General features: G+C 41.3%; 1 protein-coding gene across 1 annotated transcript in view; it reads right to left on the reverse strand.

Moving 5' to 3' along the window:
* The window catches only part of LOC126283969 (vacuolar protein sorting-associated protein 37B), a 47,806-nt gene that overhangs the window by 23,358 nt on the left and 3,759 nt on the right, over window positions 1-20,689 (reverse strand). The window contains exon 2 of the mRNA XM_049982427.1: window positions 3,061-3,232. Within this exon, the coding sequence (XP_049838384.1) occupies window positions 3,061-3,232 (172 nt within the window). The remainder of the gene's footprint in view (window positions 1-3,060; window positions 3,233-20,689) is intronic.

The raw sequence follows: 20,689 nt of genomic DNA on the forward strand, positions 1-20,689 counted from the left end.
CATGCATACTAACATCGAGCTGCCTGCCAAAAGCTTTCAAAATTACTAAAATAATTGCTGTGCTGAAGCCAAACAAACCATGAGATAAAGCTGAAAGTTACCGCCCTATCGTTCTTCTCAGCTGCTGCCACAAACTTCTGGAACAGCTACTCCTCAACATGCTGGGCCCACGAATCCTAGAAGTCATCCCACCAAAGCAGGCAGGTTTCAGATCCAATAGGAGCTGCACAGACCAGGTTCTAAGTCTAACGACATATATTGCAGCAGATTTTCGAAAACAAAAAAAGACTGCGGTAGCTTTCATAGACCTAACAGCTGCCCATGACAAGGTATGGAAGGAAGGACTTCTACACAAATTGATAGAAGTAATCCCCTGCCCTATGAACTGAGACTTGTCAACAACATGCTTTCGGATAGATACTTCCAGGTGATACAGGGTAACGACATAAGCAAACAGAGGAAACTGAATAATGGACTGCCACAAGGATCAGTTTTAGCACCAATGCTCTTTAATCTTTACATCTCTGACCTGCCTTAAACCAGCTCAAGGAAGTTCAGCTATGTTGGTGATATGGCCCTAGATACCCAAAGCAAGCAGTTTGAAGACACTGAAAACATGCTCACAACTGACCTAAACAAAATGCACGAGTATTTCACCAAATGGAGGCTAATACCAAATCCCACCAAGAGTAAAGTCAGTTGAACAATAGAATGGCAGGATATGAGCTGAAGGTTCATATGAATAACAGTCAACTGTGACATCAGCCGTATCCAAAGTACCTGGGGGGTCACTCTAGATATGACATTATCCTTCAAAAGACACCTGGAAAATGTGTCCAATAAAGTAAGCTCACAGAACAGCCTCATTCAGAGGCTCTGCGCACTACCTGGGGAGCAGCAGCAGACACACTATGAACCTCTGCACTCGCCTTAGTGTACTCTGCAGCCGAATACTGTGCACCAGTGTGGTTAACCAGCAAGCATGTAAACAAGGTGGACACCCAGCTCAACGCTGCTATGAGAACCATAACTGGATGCATAAAGACTATCCCACTATATAAAGACTATCCCACTATATTGGCTTCCAACGCTTAGTCCTATAGCTCCACCATCCTTGCGAAGACAGGAAGCTCTGATGACGGAATAAACAAAAATAATGAATAACCCCCTACTTCCTATCCATGAAGATGTCCCAACTTTGGAAAGAACATGACTCCACTCCAGAAATCCCCCTTTATGACCGGCCCAACAACTGTCAGCTGACAACTTCAGCATGGATACTAAATGGCATGAGAGCTGGAGTGATAGTGCCTCCCCTGACAACTGTGGACTTATCTGTCCATCAGAGAAACCTAAGTGCTTTAAACTTTCATGACAGCTATGGAAAAGCCTCAACAGAATCCGATCAGGACATGGACTATGTGCACACAATCTACACAAGTGGGGGAAGCTTCCCAGCCCTAGCTGTGACTGTGGGGCACCTAATCAAACAACACAGCACATCGCCCAGGACTGTGAATTAAGAGCCTACCAGGATAGTAGGGCTGACTTCTTCAACGCAACACAGCCTTGCCTCGAATGGATTGCCAATTTGGACGTCTGAATTTGAAGACTTGTGTAATGCAAAATATCTGCTGTGATGTTAATTTTTATTGTGTTTATATATTATATTTTATCTGAATATGTATCCTTCACTTATGTATTTTATAGTGTATTTTATCATATAATTTCATAATGTAATAAGTGTAAACCATGTGTGTAGCCCAATATGCTAAATAAATAAATAAATAAATGTAGAAGGTGGATGTGCAAAGGTCAGTGGAGTGAGGAAGGAGATTCCACAAAACAGGCATTCCAAATGCTTTAACTTTTCCACCAAAAACCTCAATCCTATTGAAGTTTCAGTCCTACGAAAGGGCCTCGACTTCAGCCCCACATTCAAGTTTAACCATAGTAGACTCGTCAAAGACCTATTCTCCTCCTCTTGATCTCTCCAGTGGAAACACTTCTTTGGTACCAACCCCTCTAACCAAAGTCAAGTTCCCAACATGGAACCCTGCCTCTTCACCGTTAACACCAACAAGCAACCGTGACCCCTCACATCCAACCAAACCACCTCCAACTTGGCCACACCATCCTTCCCCAGAACTCTGATCAAGAATACAAAATTCTGAATATAAGAAAGGATAGCCATTTGCAGCCTGGAAACATATCCTAATTTAATCACCCTCCCTGCAGACAAAGCCCCCACCACTGTAGTGATGAATCACAGTGACTGACTGATGGAAGACTTCTGCCAACCTTCTGTCTCCTCCACCTAGAAGCTCTGACACAGAAATCCCATTCCAGGAGTCCAGCATAACTTCCATTCCCTACTGACATCCCAGGCCCATCCCAGAATCTTTCATCCCCCCCTCCCCCCCCCCCCCCTTATCCCATCTGTCAAGAGTTATTTATCAACTTGTCCATAGTATATGCTGTCTTTATAAGTAGTGTGTTTTTTAAAGTTCTCTCTTCATTTATGTATGTAGGAAGTTAGCGATCCCAGAGGCATCTTTCTTGAATTTCAAATGATCATACCTGTGCAAACTTGAGGAAGTACAGTTCTTTTAGCGTTCTAATGCAGAAACACAAGGCTATTTCAGAAATGGTATCTCTCAAAAATAAAACATTTTTCCTTTTGTTAGTATTAAAGCTTCATTTACAATATGGTTGCCAAAGATAGACTGAAAGACCAATTCTGTTGATTATGAAGGAAAATATCTTTCGAAACTGTACTGAAGAAATGACTCATTCATTTCTATGGAATTTTTTACTGAAATCTAGGAAAATCTGTGGTATCTCCTGTTATCTGTACCATTAAACTATTACAAATTGAAAATATTAATAAAAACCAATCAGTGAGTATGACAGTCCCTCTAATCTCAGTTGGCAAGACTCCTATCTTCTAATAAATGTTTCAGTCACACTAATTATGAAAAAATTATCAGTATACTCATGCTACAATGAGAAACAACAATTGTATTTGTAAGCAAATTGGATAGTAGTTATGATACTTACGAATTTCACTCAATTTTGATTCCACTCTCTGGGATATTGCCTCGCCTTTCTCACTTAGTTCTATTAAGCGGCGTTTTCCTTCTTGTAACTGAGGCTCCTTAGACAGGTTGAACTCAGCTAAGGACTTGTTGCTTGCTATTAACATTTCTTTTTCAGTTTCCATATCCTTAAACTGAAAGCAGTGATCAAAATGAGCTTCAAAATCCACCAGAAATTGCAGTCACAACAATAGTATCTATATCAAAGCAAAGAAAGAATGTTTTCTCAAACAGCACAGGGGGAACTGATGTCACCAGTGATGAAGAAGGAATGACTATCTGTCTGTATTTATCAACAATGGACCCAGCCATGTCCAATTACTGTTGTACCTTTTCAAAACTGAATATAATACTATAGAGTATTTTTATATTTTATATCAACCCACATAGGCAAAAGCAATAAACGTCAAACACCTACCTGCTCCCCTCTCCTCCCTGCCCCCAAATAAACAATTGAAATGGGGAAAAAACAAAAAGGTAAAAATGTCAACACAGATTCAAAGATACTCAACCTTTTCCTGTAGAAAAGAACAGATAGTTCATCAGTGTTGTGACAACATGACAGTATAATTTCTTTGCATAATTAGGTAAAACCATCTCAGGTGAGGACGGAATTTTAAAATAGACCTGTTAGGTATTAAAATCTACATCAAACCAGAGGTGCACGTGCATAAAATTTTACACAGGAAGACAAAAAAAATAAAATGAAGAAGAAAAATTAATGTAATGTAATGTAAAGTTCAATGACGACCATGAATAAATTGACTTCACATAAAGAGAGATACAAATGACCTGGTGAATATTGCCAAAAACTTCTTGAAGCTGTTCACGGTCTGTATGTATGAAAGATTCAACAAAAATTTAGAATAAAGTTCAGGAAGACATACAACAGGTCGTCATTTGGTGCAGAGGACCAGCAGTTTATACTTACTATAAATACGTGTGCAGGGGATGGATAAAAATATGGAAACAACATGAGAAATATGTGCTCGAATTAAAGACAGATCCTAGCCAAGCCTGCATGTTATGCTACTGTATTTGACCACGAATGGCACCTGTGCATTATCCTCAATATCTTACGAGTGGCAGTAGTGGTCAAACATTTGTTACTTGCATGGTGGGTGCTTTCATAACCAAGGAAACCTTAATATTTGGTGTTCCAAAAGGCACCATACTGATGATTTATACCACATACAGGGAAAGTGAAAAAATAGCTTCTGTTAAGTCACAATGTGGATGGAAGTCTGTGCTGAATGGATGTGACAGACAGTCACTGAAGAGGATTGTGACAAAAAGCTAAGAGGAGGACAGCTGCAAAAGTCAACTGCAGAACTGAATGTTGCACTCATAAAGCCTGTCAGCATCACAACAACATGAAAGGACCTCCATAAGCAGGGAACTGCTGGATAAGCTGCAATTCCAAAACCAGTCATTAGTGACGGAAATGCCTGTAACCAGAAAATGTGGTGCCGAAGCTGTAAGATCTGGACCATGCAGCAATGGAAGAATGTCCTTTGGTTGGATGAATCTTGTTTCACACCATTTCTAACTTCTGGCAGAGTTTACGTCCAAAGAGTGAAACATGGTGGGGGATGAGTGATGATTTCGGCAGTCATGTTATGTTTTATTTGTTTCTCTTGTGTCCTGATAACTGTACATGCAACTTAAATTATATAGTAAGTGTATAATTGTTGGATTAAGAGTAATTATTAGGGGACCCAGCTTCCAATATTGTATGAAAACATGCACGAGTGTGAAGACTGAGATGCCATATGCTAGTTGTTTCTGGGGTGTATCACAATGTAAGTGAGACTCCTCCATAGTACTGCTGAGTCTGTGCAAGAGACAAAAATTAGCTGAACAGGAGGGATAAAGAAGGGCTCTTAAGAAGAGCTTGACAATGCAAGGATGAAATTGGAATTGTTAAGGTGGGCGACGAGTAATGAGAAGTGGGAAGTGAGAGGAAGTAGGAAAGAGGAATACAGTCCTGCAGATCGGTATTATCATGGACGAGGTGTGGGCTAGTTGTTATAGGACGAACAACACAACAAGCAGCACGTCACAATTTTTTTTAAGCAAACTGTAAGTGTTAATGTTGTGGGAAAGTATATAGGTTCCTCATGCAAAGGTTTTGGAAAGGAAGATAATATTGTAATAGTGGTTGGAGCACCAAAAAGTAATGACAGGGACCATAGTTACAGCATCAGGAGTGACCTGGTACAGATAGTGTAAGATAAATCCATACAATTGTTTCATTGGTTCCTTTTTGAAGCATTACATCATCCCCAGTTGAGCAGCTCTGTAAGTTGAGTCAACATGGAGTTAGACCAATGCTTCTGTCAGGTGCTGGAACGAATGTAGATTTGGTTTCTGTTGGTGTTATTGACAGGTGGGCTTTTGCTAGGCACAGCCTACATATCAACAGGTATGGAAAAAGGAAAATGTCTGGTTGGTAGCAGAATCTTTAACAGGTGACACAGACACTTATGTAAATATAACTAAAATTTTGAGCCTAAAATACATGAATGTAAAAGAATATTATGAAAAGGAAAGCTGGTACACACCATTTAGCAGAGATGAGTCGCAGATATGCACAACAAAAAGACGTCACAAATAAAGCTTTCGGCCATTAAGGCTGTTGTCAACAATAGATAAAACAAAATGCGTAAGTGTCCCCCCCCCCCCCCCCACATGCGCGCGCGCGCACACACACACACACACACACACACACACACACACACACACACACACTCTCTCTCTCTGATACTCACACTCACACTGCAACTCACACACACGACTGCAGTCTCAGGCAATTGAAACCACACTGTCACACACCACTTTTCATGATATTGTTACAATCCGTCCTGGATTTTCCATTGTGAGGAGGTAAAAGAAGTTTAAAATAAACATTCTGCATTGAAATATTTGAGGATTAAAACGAAAGCAATATACTTCCGCTTTGTTTAGATGAACTACAGCCTCCACAACATGTAGATATAATATTTGTTTGTGAACATTGTTTGGCTACAGATGTAGGAATGACCATATATATGCAGGTCAAATATGGAGATAGGGGGAGGTGCGACACACATTAAAAAGGAATACAAACATAAAAACATTGATACCCACTTCATGGAAGGTTAATTGTAGTCACACTCTATAGGACTCAATCATGTTATTTTGAATTATATATGGAACAACTTGATGCTCACTCACTTCTTTACTTCCAAGCAATATGCGGTAATATTAAGTGGAGATTAAAATTTTATGCAGCACACTTATTCTAGAACTATACTTAAGCACTTTTCCATTTAGTATAATCTTCAACCCCCTCAGAAACTTTGCTACAGGAGTGATGGAAACCAGAAACACTGCTACTGACAATACTCTAGTTGCATCGAGACTACGAAGTCATAGTGTAACTCCCACTGTTAATGGCTTCTCAGACCACCGCAATCAACTGCTGACATACAGTAACAGAGTGAAGGAAATAAATAAAAATAACTGTGAAATTACAAGGGCAATAAATGAAAAAGGAATTGAAGAATTTGAGAAATACAAACTGAAAAGATTTGCATAACACCCCTGGCACTAATGAAAAATATGATAACACGCGATCTAGTGTCACATGTCACTTCGAAAACTATTTTTTCTAATAAATTAACAGGTGGAATCAGATTAAATGCACGAAGCCCAAGATTGCAAATGGGACCAGAATATTGTGCAAAAGCAAATAGAAGAATCTGCTTGGCATCAAGAGACTAGATGATGATAATATTAAGTCACATTATAAAATGTACCTTAAAATTCTAAGCAAAGTCATCAGATCATCAAAAGATATAAACTTTCAAGGAAAAATAAACTCCTCCAGCAACAGGATAAAAACAATTAGCAATACAGTTACAAATGAGAGATGAAAAATTAATCAACAAAAGAAGAAATTTCTTTAAAGTTAGATAATGAACAGATCAAAGATATGCCCAAAATTGCAGAAACCTTTAATAAATTTATTCAGTCAGTAGTCAATAATTTAGGATTGAATATTTCTTAAGTTCCTTAGAAAATCCTTCAAAAACATGCTTAATAAAATTTAACTTATCCTAAATCTACAAAAGAAGTTTTCAGTGTTATAAACTCCCTTAAAAATAAATGTTCACAAGCTTATGATGAAATCAGTAGTAAAATAATGAAATTTCATTTACCTGAACTTAGGAATATATTGACTTACTTACACAATGGATCTCTTCACTGTGGCCCTTTCCCAGAGAGACTAAATCATAATGCCGTCACACACACACACTTAGGGAGATTTGGATTTTTGTTTTCTTTTGCGTTTTGTTTGGTAATAATGGTATCTTTTGGGCTATATGTAAATATTTGTCTCTGATAAGATACTTAGTAATGTTAACTGGGGAATGTAGTAGGGGCTCGTGCAGTTTATCTATGAAATAGTTTCACAAACTGCCACAAATAGTACCTCTTTTGTTAAACATGCAAACTAGTGCGAAAGAACAGTGGATGTTGAGCTGGACTAATCTGCAGCATGGCAAGAAATCTAGGTTAAATTGGAATTGGCGAAGCCAACATATTTGAATGGTAGAAAACTGGAAGGGGTGACAGATGAAACTGAGGTGTATTCTGAAGTTTAGAATAGGTCAGAAAATCAGTTAGTTTGAGAGTTGGTAAATGTAGATGCAACAAAACTGGTTGAAGTGATCAACAAATCTGTAGCAGAGGACAAAGTATAGATTAGGTTGAAATGTTGCACTTGCGTTGTGTTGTGGCGAAATGAATAAATGTGAATGGGAGAAAACTGGCTGCAGTGGTGAATTAACTCTATAGTGTATGTCTGAATGTGATAGTTTGGTTCTTCAATGGCAGCAATCACTTTTATTCAAAAACTTGGCGTTAAGGACTTTGTTCTAGCTATATCGGCCAACTGAAGTGTTTGATACCAGAATTTGCAGCAATGTTTGGTATTTTTGGTTGGTGACTTTTTCAGTATGATCTTTCTTTTTCTTTCTTTTTTTTTTTGCAAATTTAGTCATTCGTTGGTAATGAACAATTCAGTTTACTTACATAGGTCAATCGAAGGGGACAGTAGTGAATTTTGCCGATTTTAATTGTGCTTTATGTCAAGTTGCCACTACTGATTTTTGTAATAAAGAGTAGGTATGCCTTTTGTTTGGTTTCCCCCCTGTCCAAAACCCTCTTATTCCCGTAAGTGTCCTAGTAATTTTGTGTGTGCATGGGTGTGTGGGTGTAAGGAGCTTTCGGACACACAACAACGATGTTATCAGTGTCCTTACACTCATTTAAACAAACTAATTTGGATAAAATTTCTAAATTTGTGTATACAGTAAGGAGGAAATCTATAAACTGACACTCATTCACTTACTCCCGCCTCACTCATGTGGAGCTGTACAATCAATCTATTTCACACACCTAAAAACAACTGAAAATGGGTGGAAGGTGCAACAGCTGGGATTAAAACAGATCTACAACCACAAAAGAGTGAAAAGATAAGAGGCATGGAAAATGTAACTAGCTGACCACTTACAGCAATAATGGGTGACACTGTCCCCATCTTAAAATATTAAGAACATCTCCCCAAAATTTTCGAAAACAAGCTGTACAAATCACAAAACCTTACATGCCTAACCACATTTGTTTGAAGAACACTTAAAATTGCAGGCAGATCTGCCAGCAAATCTAGTGCACACACACTGGTGGGGGAGGGGGCGTGGGGGGGTGTTCCTCTCAATGGAGCAAAAAGCCACACATAATAGGGCTGTGGCCTATGCAAAGACAAGCAAGGAGGACCACACCCTGTCTTCGTGGGTGGAAGGAAGTGCACCACAGCTATGTATAGTCCAGGAGCCAGTGACAGATTTTCATGACCAAGTCCCTCCCAATTGAAAATTCGTGAAACGCATTAGGGATTATTATTAATATTCCTGACAGTCAGCTGTGACATCGTGGGTGGGGCGGGCTTGTCTGCTTGTGCGCGAGAGTGTATACCTGTCCCTTTTCCCCCCCAAGGTAAGTCTTTCCACTCCCGGGATTGGAATGACTCCTTACCCTCTATCTTAAAACCCACATCCTTTTGTCTTTCCCTCTCCTTCCCTCTTTCCTGATGAAGCAACCGTGGGTTGCGAAAGCTTGAAATTTGTGTGTGTGTGTGTGTGTGTGTGTGTGTGTGTTTTTTCCCACGTGGAATGTTTCTCTAATATTCCCTCTGCAAACATGTCTTTGCCCTAGCCAGATTACACTCCCATATTTTATTTACTCAGGCTTGTCTAACATTTGGCATTACCCCCAAGGGCCTCACACTTAAAGTTCCCATCTCTGGCTGTAACCCTTCTTTCCATCAGTCCCTATACCAGTTCCAAACTGAACAATCCATAGCCCTCACCAACCTAATCCTTCACCTATACATCAACTCAGCCAATGAACAAACCCATCAACTCCTATCCTCAATAGAAGTCCTCAATCTTTCCTCTCCCACAACCACACCGGCTGTTCAGAGCCTCCTCCTACAGGCCAACCACAAATTAGAACAGCATGCCACCCTCCACCTCAAAAAACTATCCAATCTCCTAGTTTCCCAACTCGGGAAAGGCAACTCACTCACCCTCCACAACCTTTCCAGCAAACCTCAACCTCCTCTCATTGCACACAGACCCAGTCTCTCCCATCTACTCAATCTCCCAGTTCCAGCTCCACTCCCCCCAAAATCTCAAAATTCCAAACAACATAATCTGGAACCACATCACCCTAATTCTGTAGTTAACCTTTCCTCCAAACATCTCTCCCAATCCAAAACCTCTGTCCTTTCCAAAGGCCTCACCTTAAGCCCCACTCCCAGATTCAACCAAACAGCACTCGTCAAAGATTTACTGTCCTACACTCGTACTCTCTGCTGGAAATATCACTTTGCCACGAAGAAAAATAATCCTAATCCTACTCCTAATGATCCAACTCCCCAAGACACTATCCAAATTGAACCCTGCCTGGAACAGTTCCATCCTCAGTCACAGTGGGACTCACCTCCTCTTCCTCAAAATCACCCTCTCCAAACCTTCCAGGAATTTCTCACTTCCAGCCTTGCCTCTCAATCCTCCTTGAAAAACCTTAATTCTACTCCCAACATCACCACAGCTGAAGCCCAGGTTATCCATGATCTGAAAGCTGACCGATCCATTGTCATTCTTGCGGCTGACAAGGGTTCCACGACTGTGATACTTGATCGTCGGGAGTATGTGGCTGAGGGACTGCATCAGCTTTTGACAACATTACATACAAAGTTTGGCAAGGTAATCCCATTCCTGATGTCCAGGCGGAGCTTCAAGGAATCCTCAGAACCTTAGGCCCCCTACAAAACCTTTCACCTGACTCCATCAACCTCCTTACCCCACCGACACCCCGCACCCCTACCTTCTACCTACTTCCTAAAATTCACAAACCCAAACATCCCGGCCGCCCCATTGTAGCTAGTTATCAAGCTCCCACAGAACGTATCTCTGCCTACATACATCAACACCTACAACACATTATATGCAGTCTCCCATCCTTCATCAAAGACACCAACTACTTTCTCAAACGCCTGGAATCCTTACCCAATCTGTTACCCCCGGAAACCATCCTTGTAACCATTGATGCCACTTCCCTATAACAAATATTCCGCACGTCCAGGGCCTCGCTGTGATGGAGCACTTTCTTTCACGCCGATCACCTGCCACCCTACCTAAAAGCTCTTTCCTCATTACCTTAGCCAGCTTCATCCTGACGCACAACTTCTTCCCTTTCAAAGGCCACACCTACCAACAATTAAAGGGAACAGCCATGGGTACCAGGATGGGCCCCCCCTCGTACGCCAACCTATTCATGGGTCGTTTAGAGGAAGCCTTCTTGGTTACCCAGGCCTGCCAACCCAAAGTTTGGTACACATTTATTGATGACATCTTCATGATCTGGACTCACAGTGAAGAAGAACTCCAGAATTTCCTCTCCAACCTCAACTCCTTTGGTTCCATCAGATTCACCTGGTACTATTCCAAATCTCATACCACTTTCCTTGACATTGACCTCCATCTGTCCAATGGCCAGCTTCACACATCCGTCCACATCAAACCCACCAACAAGCAACAGTACCTCCATTATGACAGCTGCCACCCATTCTATATCAAACGGTCCCTTCCCTACACCCTAGGTCTTTGTGGCAAATGAATCTGCTCCAGTCCTGAATCCCTGAACCATTACACCAACAGCCTGGAAACAGCTTTCGCATCTCCCAACTACCCTCCCCACCTGGTACAGAAGCAAATAACCAGAGCCACTTCCTCATCCCCTCAAACCCAGAACCTCCCACAGAAGAACCCACTGCCCCACTTGTGACAGGATACTTCCCGGGACTGGATCAGACTCTGAATGTGGTTCTCCCGCAGGGATACGACTTCCTCAAATCCTGCCCTGAAATGAGATCCATCCTTCACAAAATCCTCCCCACTCCACCATCGTGTCTTTCCGCCATCCACCTAACCTTCGTAACCTCTTGGTTCATCCATATGAAATCCCCAAAGCCCCTTCCCTACCCTCTGGCTCCTACCCTTGTAACTGCCCCTGGTGTAAAACCTGTCCCATGTACCCTCTCACCACCACCTACACCAGTCCTGCAATCCAGAAGGTGTACACGTGTGAAAGCACCCACATGATTTACCAACTGACCTGCCTACACTGTGACTCTTTCTATGTGGGAATGACCAGCAACAAACTGTCCATTCGCATGAATGGACACAGGCAGACAGTGTTTGTTGGTAATGAGGATCACCCTGTGGCTAAACATGCCTTGGTGCACGACCAGCACATCTTGGCACAGTGTTACACCGTCCGGGTTATCTGGATACTTCTCACCAAAACCAACCTATCCGAACTCCGGAGATGGGAAATTGCCCTTCAGTATATCCTCTCTTCCCGTTACCCACCAGGCCTCAACCTCCGCTAATTTCAAGTTGCCGCCTCTCATACCTCACCTGTCTTTCAACAACATCTTTGCCTCTGTACTTCCACCTCGACTGACATCTCTGCCCAAACTCTTTGCCTATTATATGCGCACGCGGGAGTGTATACCTGTCTTTTTTCCCCCCCTTTCCGCTCACGGGATTGGAATGGCTCCTTACCCTTTCCCTTAAAACCCACATCCTCTCATCTTTCCCTCTCCTTCCCTCTTTCCTGATGAAGCAACCATGGGTTGCGAAATCTTTGTTTTCACTGATTTCCTCTCAATTAAAAATTTATCTTGTGACTGTTTATATGCTACTTTTAATGAAAATTGATGTCAGCTTTCTGTATCTCAGTGGGAAGTTTGTCAGCTGATACCTTGAAATGTGACTGTTTATATGCTACTTTTAATGAAAATTGATGTCAGCTTTCTGTATCTCAGTGGGAAGTTTGTCAGCTGATACCTTGAAATGTGTAACGCAGCAGCATCTATTACCTACTGAATCTTATCAGCGGACGACTTTTCCCTTGACTTACAGCTAGCGGATTTTTTTCATTATGTACTAAGCATGTTAACAATCCTCTGATAAATTTTCATCCAGGACGAAGTCACATTACAGATTGAAGCTATACATAAGCCCTTTCGATACTGCACCTTGATTGTGAATTAAAATTACCTTCTCTAGATTCTATGCTATAGCAGAGCCTACAATGCTAAAAGTACACTTGGAGGGGTTAAGGCTTACCCATGAATGCGTACAAAGGCCCTTTGTTGCATATAGCGCACATAGGAGATTGTTGGTGGAAACAAAATAGGTGGGGAATATAATGTGACTCGAAAAGAAATTAAAACTTGTTTAGTCGAACAGCGTGTTAGCATAGTAACAGTTCAGTATAAAATAAAAATGTCTAACGTAATACCTTATTGCGTCTTCTGCAAAAAAAACCAATGCTCAGTTGAAATTATTTAGTGAAGGCAATGTAAATAAGTGCAGATATGTATTTACAATATGAAAAGCTAATGATCTAACTGGTCAGATACTGTGCTTCCTACACAGCCACAAAATTTTCAGTTGTATCACAGTTAATGTTATCAATGGTATACAGCGAAGAGCTTGTGTAAAATTTGGAACGTAGGAGACGAGATACTGGCAGAAGTAAAGCTGTGAGTACCGGGCGTGAGTCGTGCTTCGGTAGCTCAGATGGTAGAGCACTTGCCCGCGAAAGGCAAAGGTCCCGATTTCGAGTCTCGGTCGGGCACACAGTTTTAATCTGCCAGGAAGTTTCATATCAGCGCACACTCCGCTGCAGAGTTAAAATCTCATTCTGGATATAAGGGCTTTACTACAGACAACTGATTATCAGTCACTTCCAGCCACTCTACTTACCATCAACACATAACTCTGTACCTCAACAGCGAGGTGATAGCATAAAGTGGGATAGAACAGTGAAACAACTGAGGATCACTAGATGCCTCCTTCGCTGCTACATCCTCCCTTTTATTCCTTGCAATACCCATGTGCCCTGGTACCCAGCAGAAAACCACCACCTTTTGTAGTCATCGTAGTTGAAGAAAATTGCTGGAATTTGCAGTATGTTCTGCCAGCATCTGAATGACGGTCTCAGGGCATTGCTTGGAGATACCCATTTCAGCACTACTGCTATTGTTAAATGACTTTGTTTACCGAAAATGCTCCAGATGACTTCCCAAACCTTCATAGGAGGAGTGGAGAAGTGGAACAGTTGACAGAGTCCAGCACCTTTTCTTGCTCTCCTTAATTAAGCATCGAGCCTTGGTTCTGGTGACTAAAGATTATGAGGTTGTCTGCTGTTGGGTGCCATTTAAAGCACTGAAGAGCTACACGCCTGTCCCACACTGCAGAAACGGCACACCTCTGTCCACCAAGGTACAACTCTCCAACTAAGATGACCTAGGACTCTGGGAAGGACAAGTCAGCTCATGTCGGATCGCTCGTGAGACGTCACGAGGCTCTCCAAAATCTGACCCCAAGGGCAAGTAGGTGTGGAGTCCTGCAAGACATGATGGGCACTGAAGTCTCCCAGAAGGAGACATGGTCATGGGAGTTGTTCCATAAGATCTGTGAGAGCCCCAGAGTGTATTACATCTTGTGGAGGGAGATATAATGAACAAACAGTGATCCTCTGACAAAGATGAATTTCAAACAGCAACTGCTTGCAGGTCAGTAGCTATGAAAAGAGCAGAGTAGTGGTGCATGTTATTGACAATCACAGAGACCCCTCCCTTGGCCCTTTCCCCAGTCATGTCATCCTTTCCGTGAAGGGTATACACACCTAGCACAGGGGTGTCAATGGCTTTAAAATGCATTTCTTGTAAACAGACACAGGGGATGTTCCTGTGCTAGCAGTTTTAGTTCCTTCACATATGTCTTGAACTCTCATTAATGTTCCACTGAAAAATGGAAGCAATTTATCATGGGCATTGCACTTTCACCCCACCTTTCCGTCAGGGAGGGAGCCCATAATGGGTGGAGGTTCAGTCTTGAGGCATTTTGATTTTCTGCCCTGGGTTGGTTTCTGGGCCACAACCGTGGCAGTGGTAGTGGTAGCACTGGCCAGTGGACCAAACTGAACATCTGAAGGAGCGGGGAACTCCGCAATGTGAGCAACAACGGCCAATCTCTGATGTTTTGGGAGGAAGCATAGACGGTGAAGTAACAGCAGCAGCACAAGTACACTGACAAATGCTAACACAAGCAACCTCCACGTTTGTACAGCATCCATTTTCTGTACTCACTGTTTAACAACTGAAGCAAAGGACGTATCAAGCATAAGGGGCTACAAGTTCTTACAAAACTTTTTGGCCTCGCAGTAGGGGACCCATCTTGTGGTTTTGATCTCCCATACCTTTCATTCATCAAGGAAGACACAGCAGTCCCTACTCCAGACAGAGCGAGACCCAGAGCGGTTCACACACTTTGCAGGAGATGAACATCTAACTCCTTCTTGGGCAGCCTTACCACATTTGCCCCAAGTGGCTTCTCCCTTCCATATAAGAGTGGTAGGCCTAAAGTGCTGGCATTTAAGGGTAGTTATGAGGTAAAATTTTTTCATGTTTTCGGATTTTTATCTCATTATAAAATTTACAATTTTCTGAATAAAATGATTTTATATATATATATTAAAAACAAAGCAGATGTCTGTGTATGGATGGATGTGTGTGTGTGTGTGGGGGGGGGGGGGGGGGGGGGGCGCGCGAGCATATACCTATCCTTTTTTCCCCCCAAGGTAAGTCTTTCCGCTCCCGGGATTGGAATGACTCCTTACCCTCTCCCTTAAAACCCACATCCTTTCATCTTTCCTTTTCCTTCCCTCTTTCCTGACGAAGCAGCCGCCGGTTGCGAAAGCTCAAATTCTCTGTGTGTGTTTTATTCATTGTGCCTATCTACGGGCGCTTTCCCGCTTGGTAAGTCTTGGAATCTTTGTTTTTAAGATATTTTTTCCCATGTGGAAGTTTTTTTATATTTTATTTACATCATCATCATATATAAAGCGGAAAAGCGCTGGTAGATGGGCACTTAATATATTTTTCCCATGTGGAAGTTTCTTTCTATTTTAGAAACTTCCACATGGGAAAAATATATTAAAAACAAAGATTCCAAGACTTACCAAGTGGGAAAGTGCCGGCAGACAGGCACAATGAACAAAACACACACACACACACACACACACACACACACACACACAGAATTACTAGCTTTCGCAACCGATGGTTGCTTCTTCAGGAAAGAGGGAAGGAGAGGGAAAGACGAAAGGAGCGGAAAGACTTCCCTTAGGGGGAAAAAAGGACAAGTGTACACTCGCGCGCACACACACACACATATCCATCCGCACAAACGGATGGATATGTGTGTGTGTGTGCGAGTGTACACCTGTCCTTTTTTCCCCCAGGGAAGTCTTTCCGCTCCCGGGATTGGAATGACTCCTTACCCTCTCCCTTAAAACCCACATCCTTTCATCTTTCCCTCTCCTTCCTTCTTTCCTGAAGAAGCAACCGTTGGTTGCGAAAGCTAGAAATTTTGTGTGTGTGTTTGTGTGTTATTTTATTGTGCCTGTCTACCGGCGCTACATATATAACTTATAAAGTCACATGAGAAGTATTTTATTTTTTTAAATATAATCTACACCAGTCGAAAATGTTGAAATTTTTACGTGTGTTACTTCAAGATCTAATAATATGGGTAATTTTTTATATAGCAGGCTGTGGATTGCTGTGTTATAAAGGTTAAATTATGTGTTTGTATTAGTGGAACTGTCAAAAACAATATCATATCGTTTCACAGTATAAACATGTATTGTATGTCAAATTGCTAACATTTTTCCAAGGAAAAGTGACGAATATATTGCTAAATCTCTCAAAAAGTAAAGTATGATGTCAAAACAAAGTGTTTCTATGAAACGTGGGTTTCATAGTAATAAATTTTCGAACAAATTGTGTTCAACATGGGGCGTGTGAACTTACACACAATGAAATACAGGCAAACTCTTCAGTATCTAAAGATACACCCATTAGTGTTTTGAAGATTAAAATAAAATGTTGTGATACACAGTTTTCTCAAAATAAAGTGATGTATATGGTAGGTTAGGTTATATTCTGATTGATTTACATATCCTAACAAGAGTGTTAGGTGAATGTGTGTGTTGCAGAATATGTGGAGTTTACATGAAGGCAGTGAGGTATCAACTGGACTAGCCAGGAAAATTATCATTAATTGTACCCATTGTAAATATACTCATTCATTTGGGAATTCTGATAAGTGTAAAGATAATTATTTTGAAGTAAATGTTACATGGTTTTATGGACTGAGAGCTACTGGCAAAGGACTCATTGCAGCAGAAACAATGTGTGGCATGATGAATATGCCACGCCCATCTTGTAAAATTGACAAGTATGCAGGATTTATTGGAGCTGCTGTGAAATCTGTTGCATGTGAGTCAATCAAGGATGCTGCAAACAAAGCTGTTGAAATAAATGATGGTATGACTGATGGCATTTGGCATAAGTACGGCTACAGTTCTAAGAATTCTGTTGCTACGATGACCAATGTGGATTTCCAGATTTTAACCAAACATTGTTATAATTCGTTGTTGTTGTGGTCTTCAGTCCTGAGACTGGTTTGATGCAGCTCTCCATGCTACTCTATCCTGTGCAAGCTCCTTCATCTCCTAGAACCCACTGCAACCCATATCCTTCTGAATCTGCTTAGTGTAGTCATATCTTGGTCTCCCTCTATGATTTTTACCCTCTACGCTGCCCTCCAATACTAAATTGGTGATCCCTTGATGCCTCAGAACATGTCCTACCAACCGATCCCTTCTTCTGGTCAAGTTGTGCCACAAACTTCTCTTCTCCACAATCCTATTCAATACTTCCTCATTAGTTATGTGATCTACCCATCTAATCTTCAGCATTCTTCTGTAACACAACATTTCGAAAACTTCTATTCTCTTCTTGTCCACACTATTTATCGTCCATGTTTCAGTTCCATACATGGCTACACTCCGTACAAATACTTTCAGAAAAGACTTCCTGACACTTAAATCTATACTCGATGTTAACAAATTTCTCTTATTCACAAACGCTTTCCTTGCCATTGCCAGTCTACATTTTATATCCTCTCTACTTCGACCATCATCAGTTATTTTGCTCCCCAAATAGCAAAATTACTTTACTACTTTAAGTGTCTCATTTCCTAATCTAATTCCCTCAGCATCACCAGATTTAATTTGACTACATTCCATTATCCTCGTTTTGCTTTTGATGATGTTCATCTTACATACTCCTTTCAAGACACTATCCATTCCGTTCAACCGCTCTTCCAAGTCCTTTGCTGTCTCTGACAGAATTACAATGTCATCGGCGAACCTCAAAGTTTTTATTTCTTCTCCATGGATTTTAATACCTACTCTAAATTTTTCTTTTGTTTCCTTTACTGCTTGCACAATATACAGATTGAATAACATCGGGGAGAGACTACAACCCTGTCTCACTCCCTTCCCAACCACTGCTTCCCTTTCATGTCCCTCGACTCTTCTAACTGCCATCTGGTTTCTGTACAAACTGTAAATAGCCTTTCGCTCCCTATATTTTACCCCTGACACCTTCAGAATTTGAAAGAGAGTATTCCAGTCAACATTGTCAAAAGCTTTCTCTAAGTCTACAAATGCTAGAAACGTAGGTTTGCCTTTTCTTAATCTAGCTTCTAAGATAAGTCGTAGGGTCAGTATTGCCTCACGTGTTCCAGCATTTCTACGGAATCCAAACTGATCTTCCCCGAGGTTGGCTTCCACTAGTTTTTCCATTCGTCTGTAAAGAATTCGTGTTAGTATTTTGCAGCTGTGGCTTATTAAACTGATAGTTCGGTAATTTTCACATCTGTCAGCACCTGCTTTCTTTGGGATTGGAATTATTATATTCTTCTTGAAGTCTGAGGGTATTGCGCCTGTCTCATACATCTTGCTCACCAGATGGTAGAGTTTTGTCAGGACTGGCTCTCCCAAGGCCGTCAGTAGTTCCAATGGAATGTTGTCTACTCCGGGGGCCTTGTTTCGACTCAGGTCTTTCAGTGCTCTGTCAAACTCTTCACGCAGTATCGTATCTCCCATCTTCATCTACATCCTCCTCCATTTCCATAATATTGTCCTCAAGTACATCGCCCTTGTATAGACCCTCTATATACTTCTTCCACCTTTCTGCTTTCCCTTCTTTGCTTAGAACTGGGTTTCCATCTGAGCTCTTGGTGTTCATACAAGTGGTTCTCTTCTCTCCAAAGGTCTCTTTAATTTTCCTGTAGGCAGTATCTGTCTTACCCTGGTGAGATAAGCCTCTACATCCTTACATTTCTCCTCTAGCCATTCCTGCTTAGCCATTTTGCACTTCATGTTGATCTCATTTTTGAGACGTCTGTATTCCTTTTTGCCTGCATTTTTATATTTTCTCCTTTCATCAGTTAAATTCAATATTTCTTCTGATACCCAAGGATTTCTACTAGCCCTCGTCTTTTTATCTACTTGATCCTCTGCTGCCTTCACTACTTCATCCCTCAAAGCTACCCATTCTTCTTCTACTGTATTTCTTTCCCCCATTCCTGTCAATTGTTCCCTTATGCTCTCCTTGAAACTCTGTACAACCTCTGGTTCTTTTAGTTTATCCATGTCCCATCTCCTTAAATTCCCGCCTTCTTGCAGTTTCTTCAGTTTTAGTCTACAGTTCATGACCAATAGATTGTGGTCAGAGTCCTCATCTGCCCCTCGAAATGTCTTACAATTTTAAACCTGGTTCCTAAATCTCTGTCTTACAATTATATAATCTATCTGATACCTTTTAGTATCTCCAAGTTTTCTTCCATGTATACAGCCTTCTTTTATGATTCTTGAACCAAGTGTTACCTATGATTAAGTTGTGCTCTGTGCAAAATTCTACCCGGCAGCTTCCTCTTTCATTTCTTTGCCCCAGTCCGTATTCACCTACTGCGTTTCCTTCTCTCCCTTTTCCAACACTCAAATTCCAGTCACCCATGACTATTAAATTTTCATCTCCCTTCACTATCTGAATAATTTCTTTTATTTCATCATACATTTCTTCAATTTCTTCGCCATCTGCAGAGCTAATTGTCATATAAACTTGTACTACTGTAGTAGGTGTGGGCTTCGTATCTATTTTGGCCACAATAATGCATTCACTATGCTGTTTGTAGTAGCTTACCCGCATTCCTATATTCCTGTTCATTATAAGTATAAATCAGGAAATGATGAAGGGCATATCTGTGACAGAAATTATGAAGGAGCAAGTGGTGGTATGGGGGTCTCTGCAGCTGTTGAAAATTTTAGTTGATCTAAGTTCTTACATGATGGAGACTCAAGCTAGCATGTAACAGTGCTGTAGCAGTTCAGTCTTATGGTGAGGAGATTATCTCAAAACTGGAATGTATCGGTCAAGTCCAGAAGAGGATGGGAACCAGGTTGAGGAAGTTTAAACAAAGTTTGAGAGACAAGAAACTTTCTGATGGTAAAGCCATAAGAGACAGGATGACAGACAAAATGATTGATGAACTACAGCTGTATTATGGGATGGCCATAAGAAATAATACTGAGGATTTGTTGAAAATGAAGCAGGGAGTATGGGCTACCTTCTTCCACTGACTGTCAACTGATGAAAAACCAGTACAGCACCTTTGCCCTCCTGGGCCTGATTCATGGTGCAATTACCGCACTACCCAGTACTCAAACAGTTCATACAGCTATAAACATTCCATCCCAGCAGCACTAATGGATATCATAGAACCTATTACAGAGTTCTGGCAAATCCTGAATTACTGCAGTGTCTACACGGTCAGACTCAAAATCCCAATGAGTAGTTCAGTAATCTTACATGGACTTGCCTAGCAAAAAATGGTTTTGCTTGAATGAAGACACTAAAGTGATGCTGTAATTGCTTTTAATTATGGCAGCATTGTTAGGGTGAAAGTGCTACAGCATATGGGAATTAATCATGGAGAAAACTGCATCAGACAACTTGAACAGGTGGACAAGGTTCACAGTGATAAAGCACA

Source organism: Schistocerca gregaria, chromosome 8 (assembly GCF_023897955.1).
Source record: "Schistocerca gregaria isolate iqSchGreg1 chromosome 8, iqSchGreg1.2, whole genome shotgun sequence".
Lineage (NCBI taxonomy): Eukaryota > Metazoa > Arthropoda > Insecta > Orthoptera > Acrididae > Schistocerca > Schistocerca gregaria.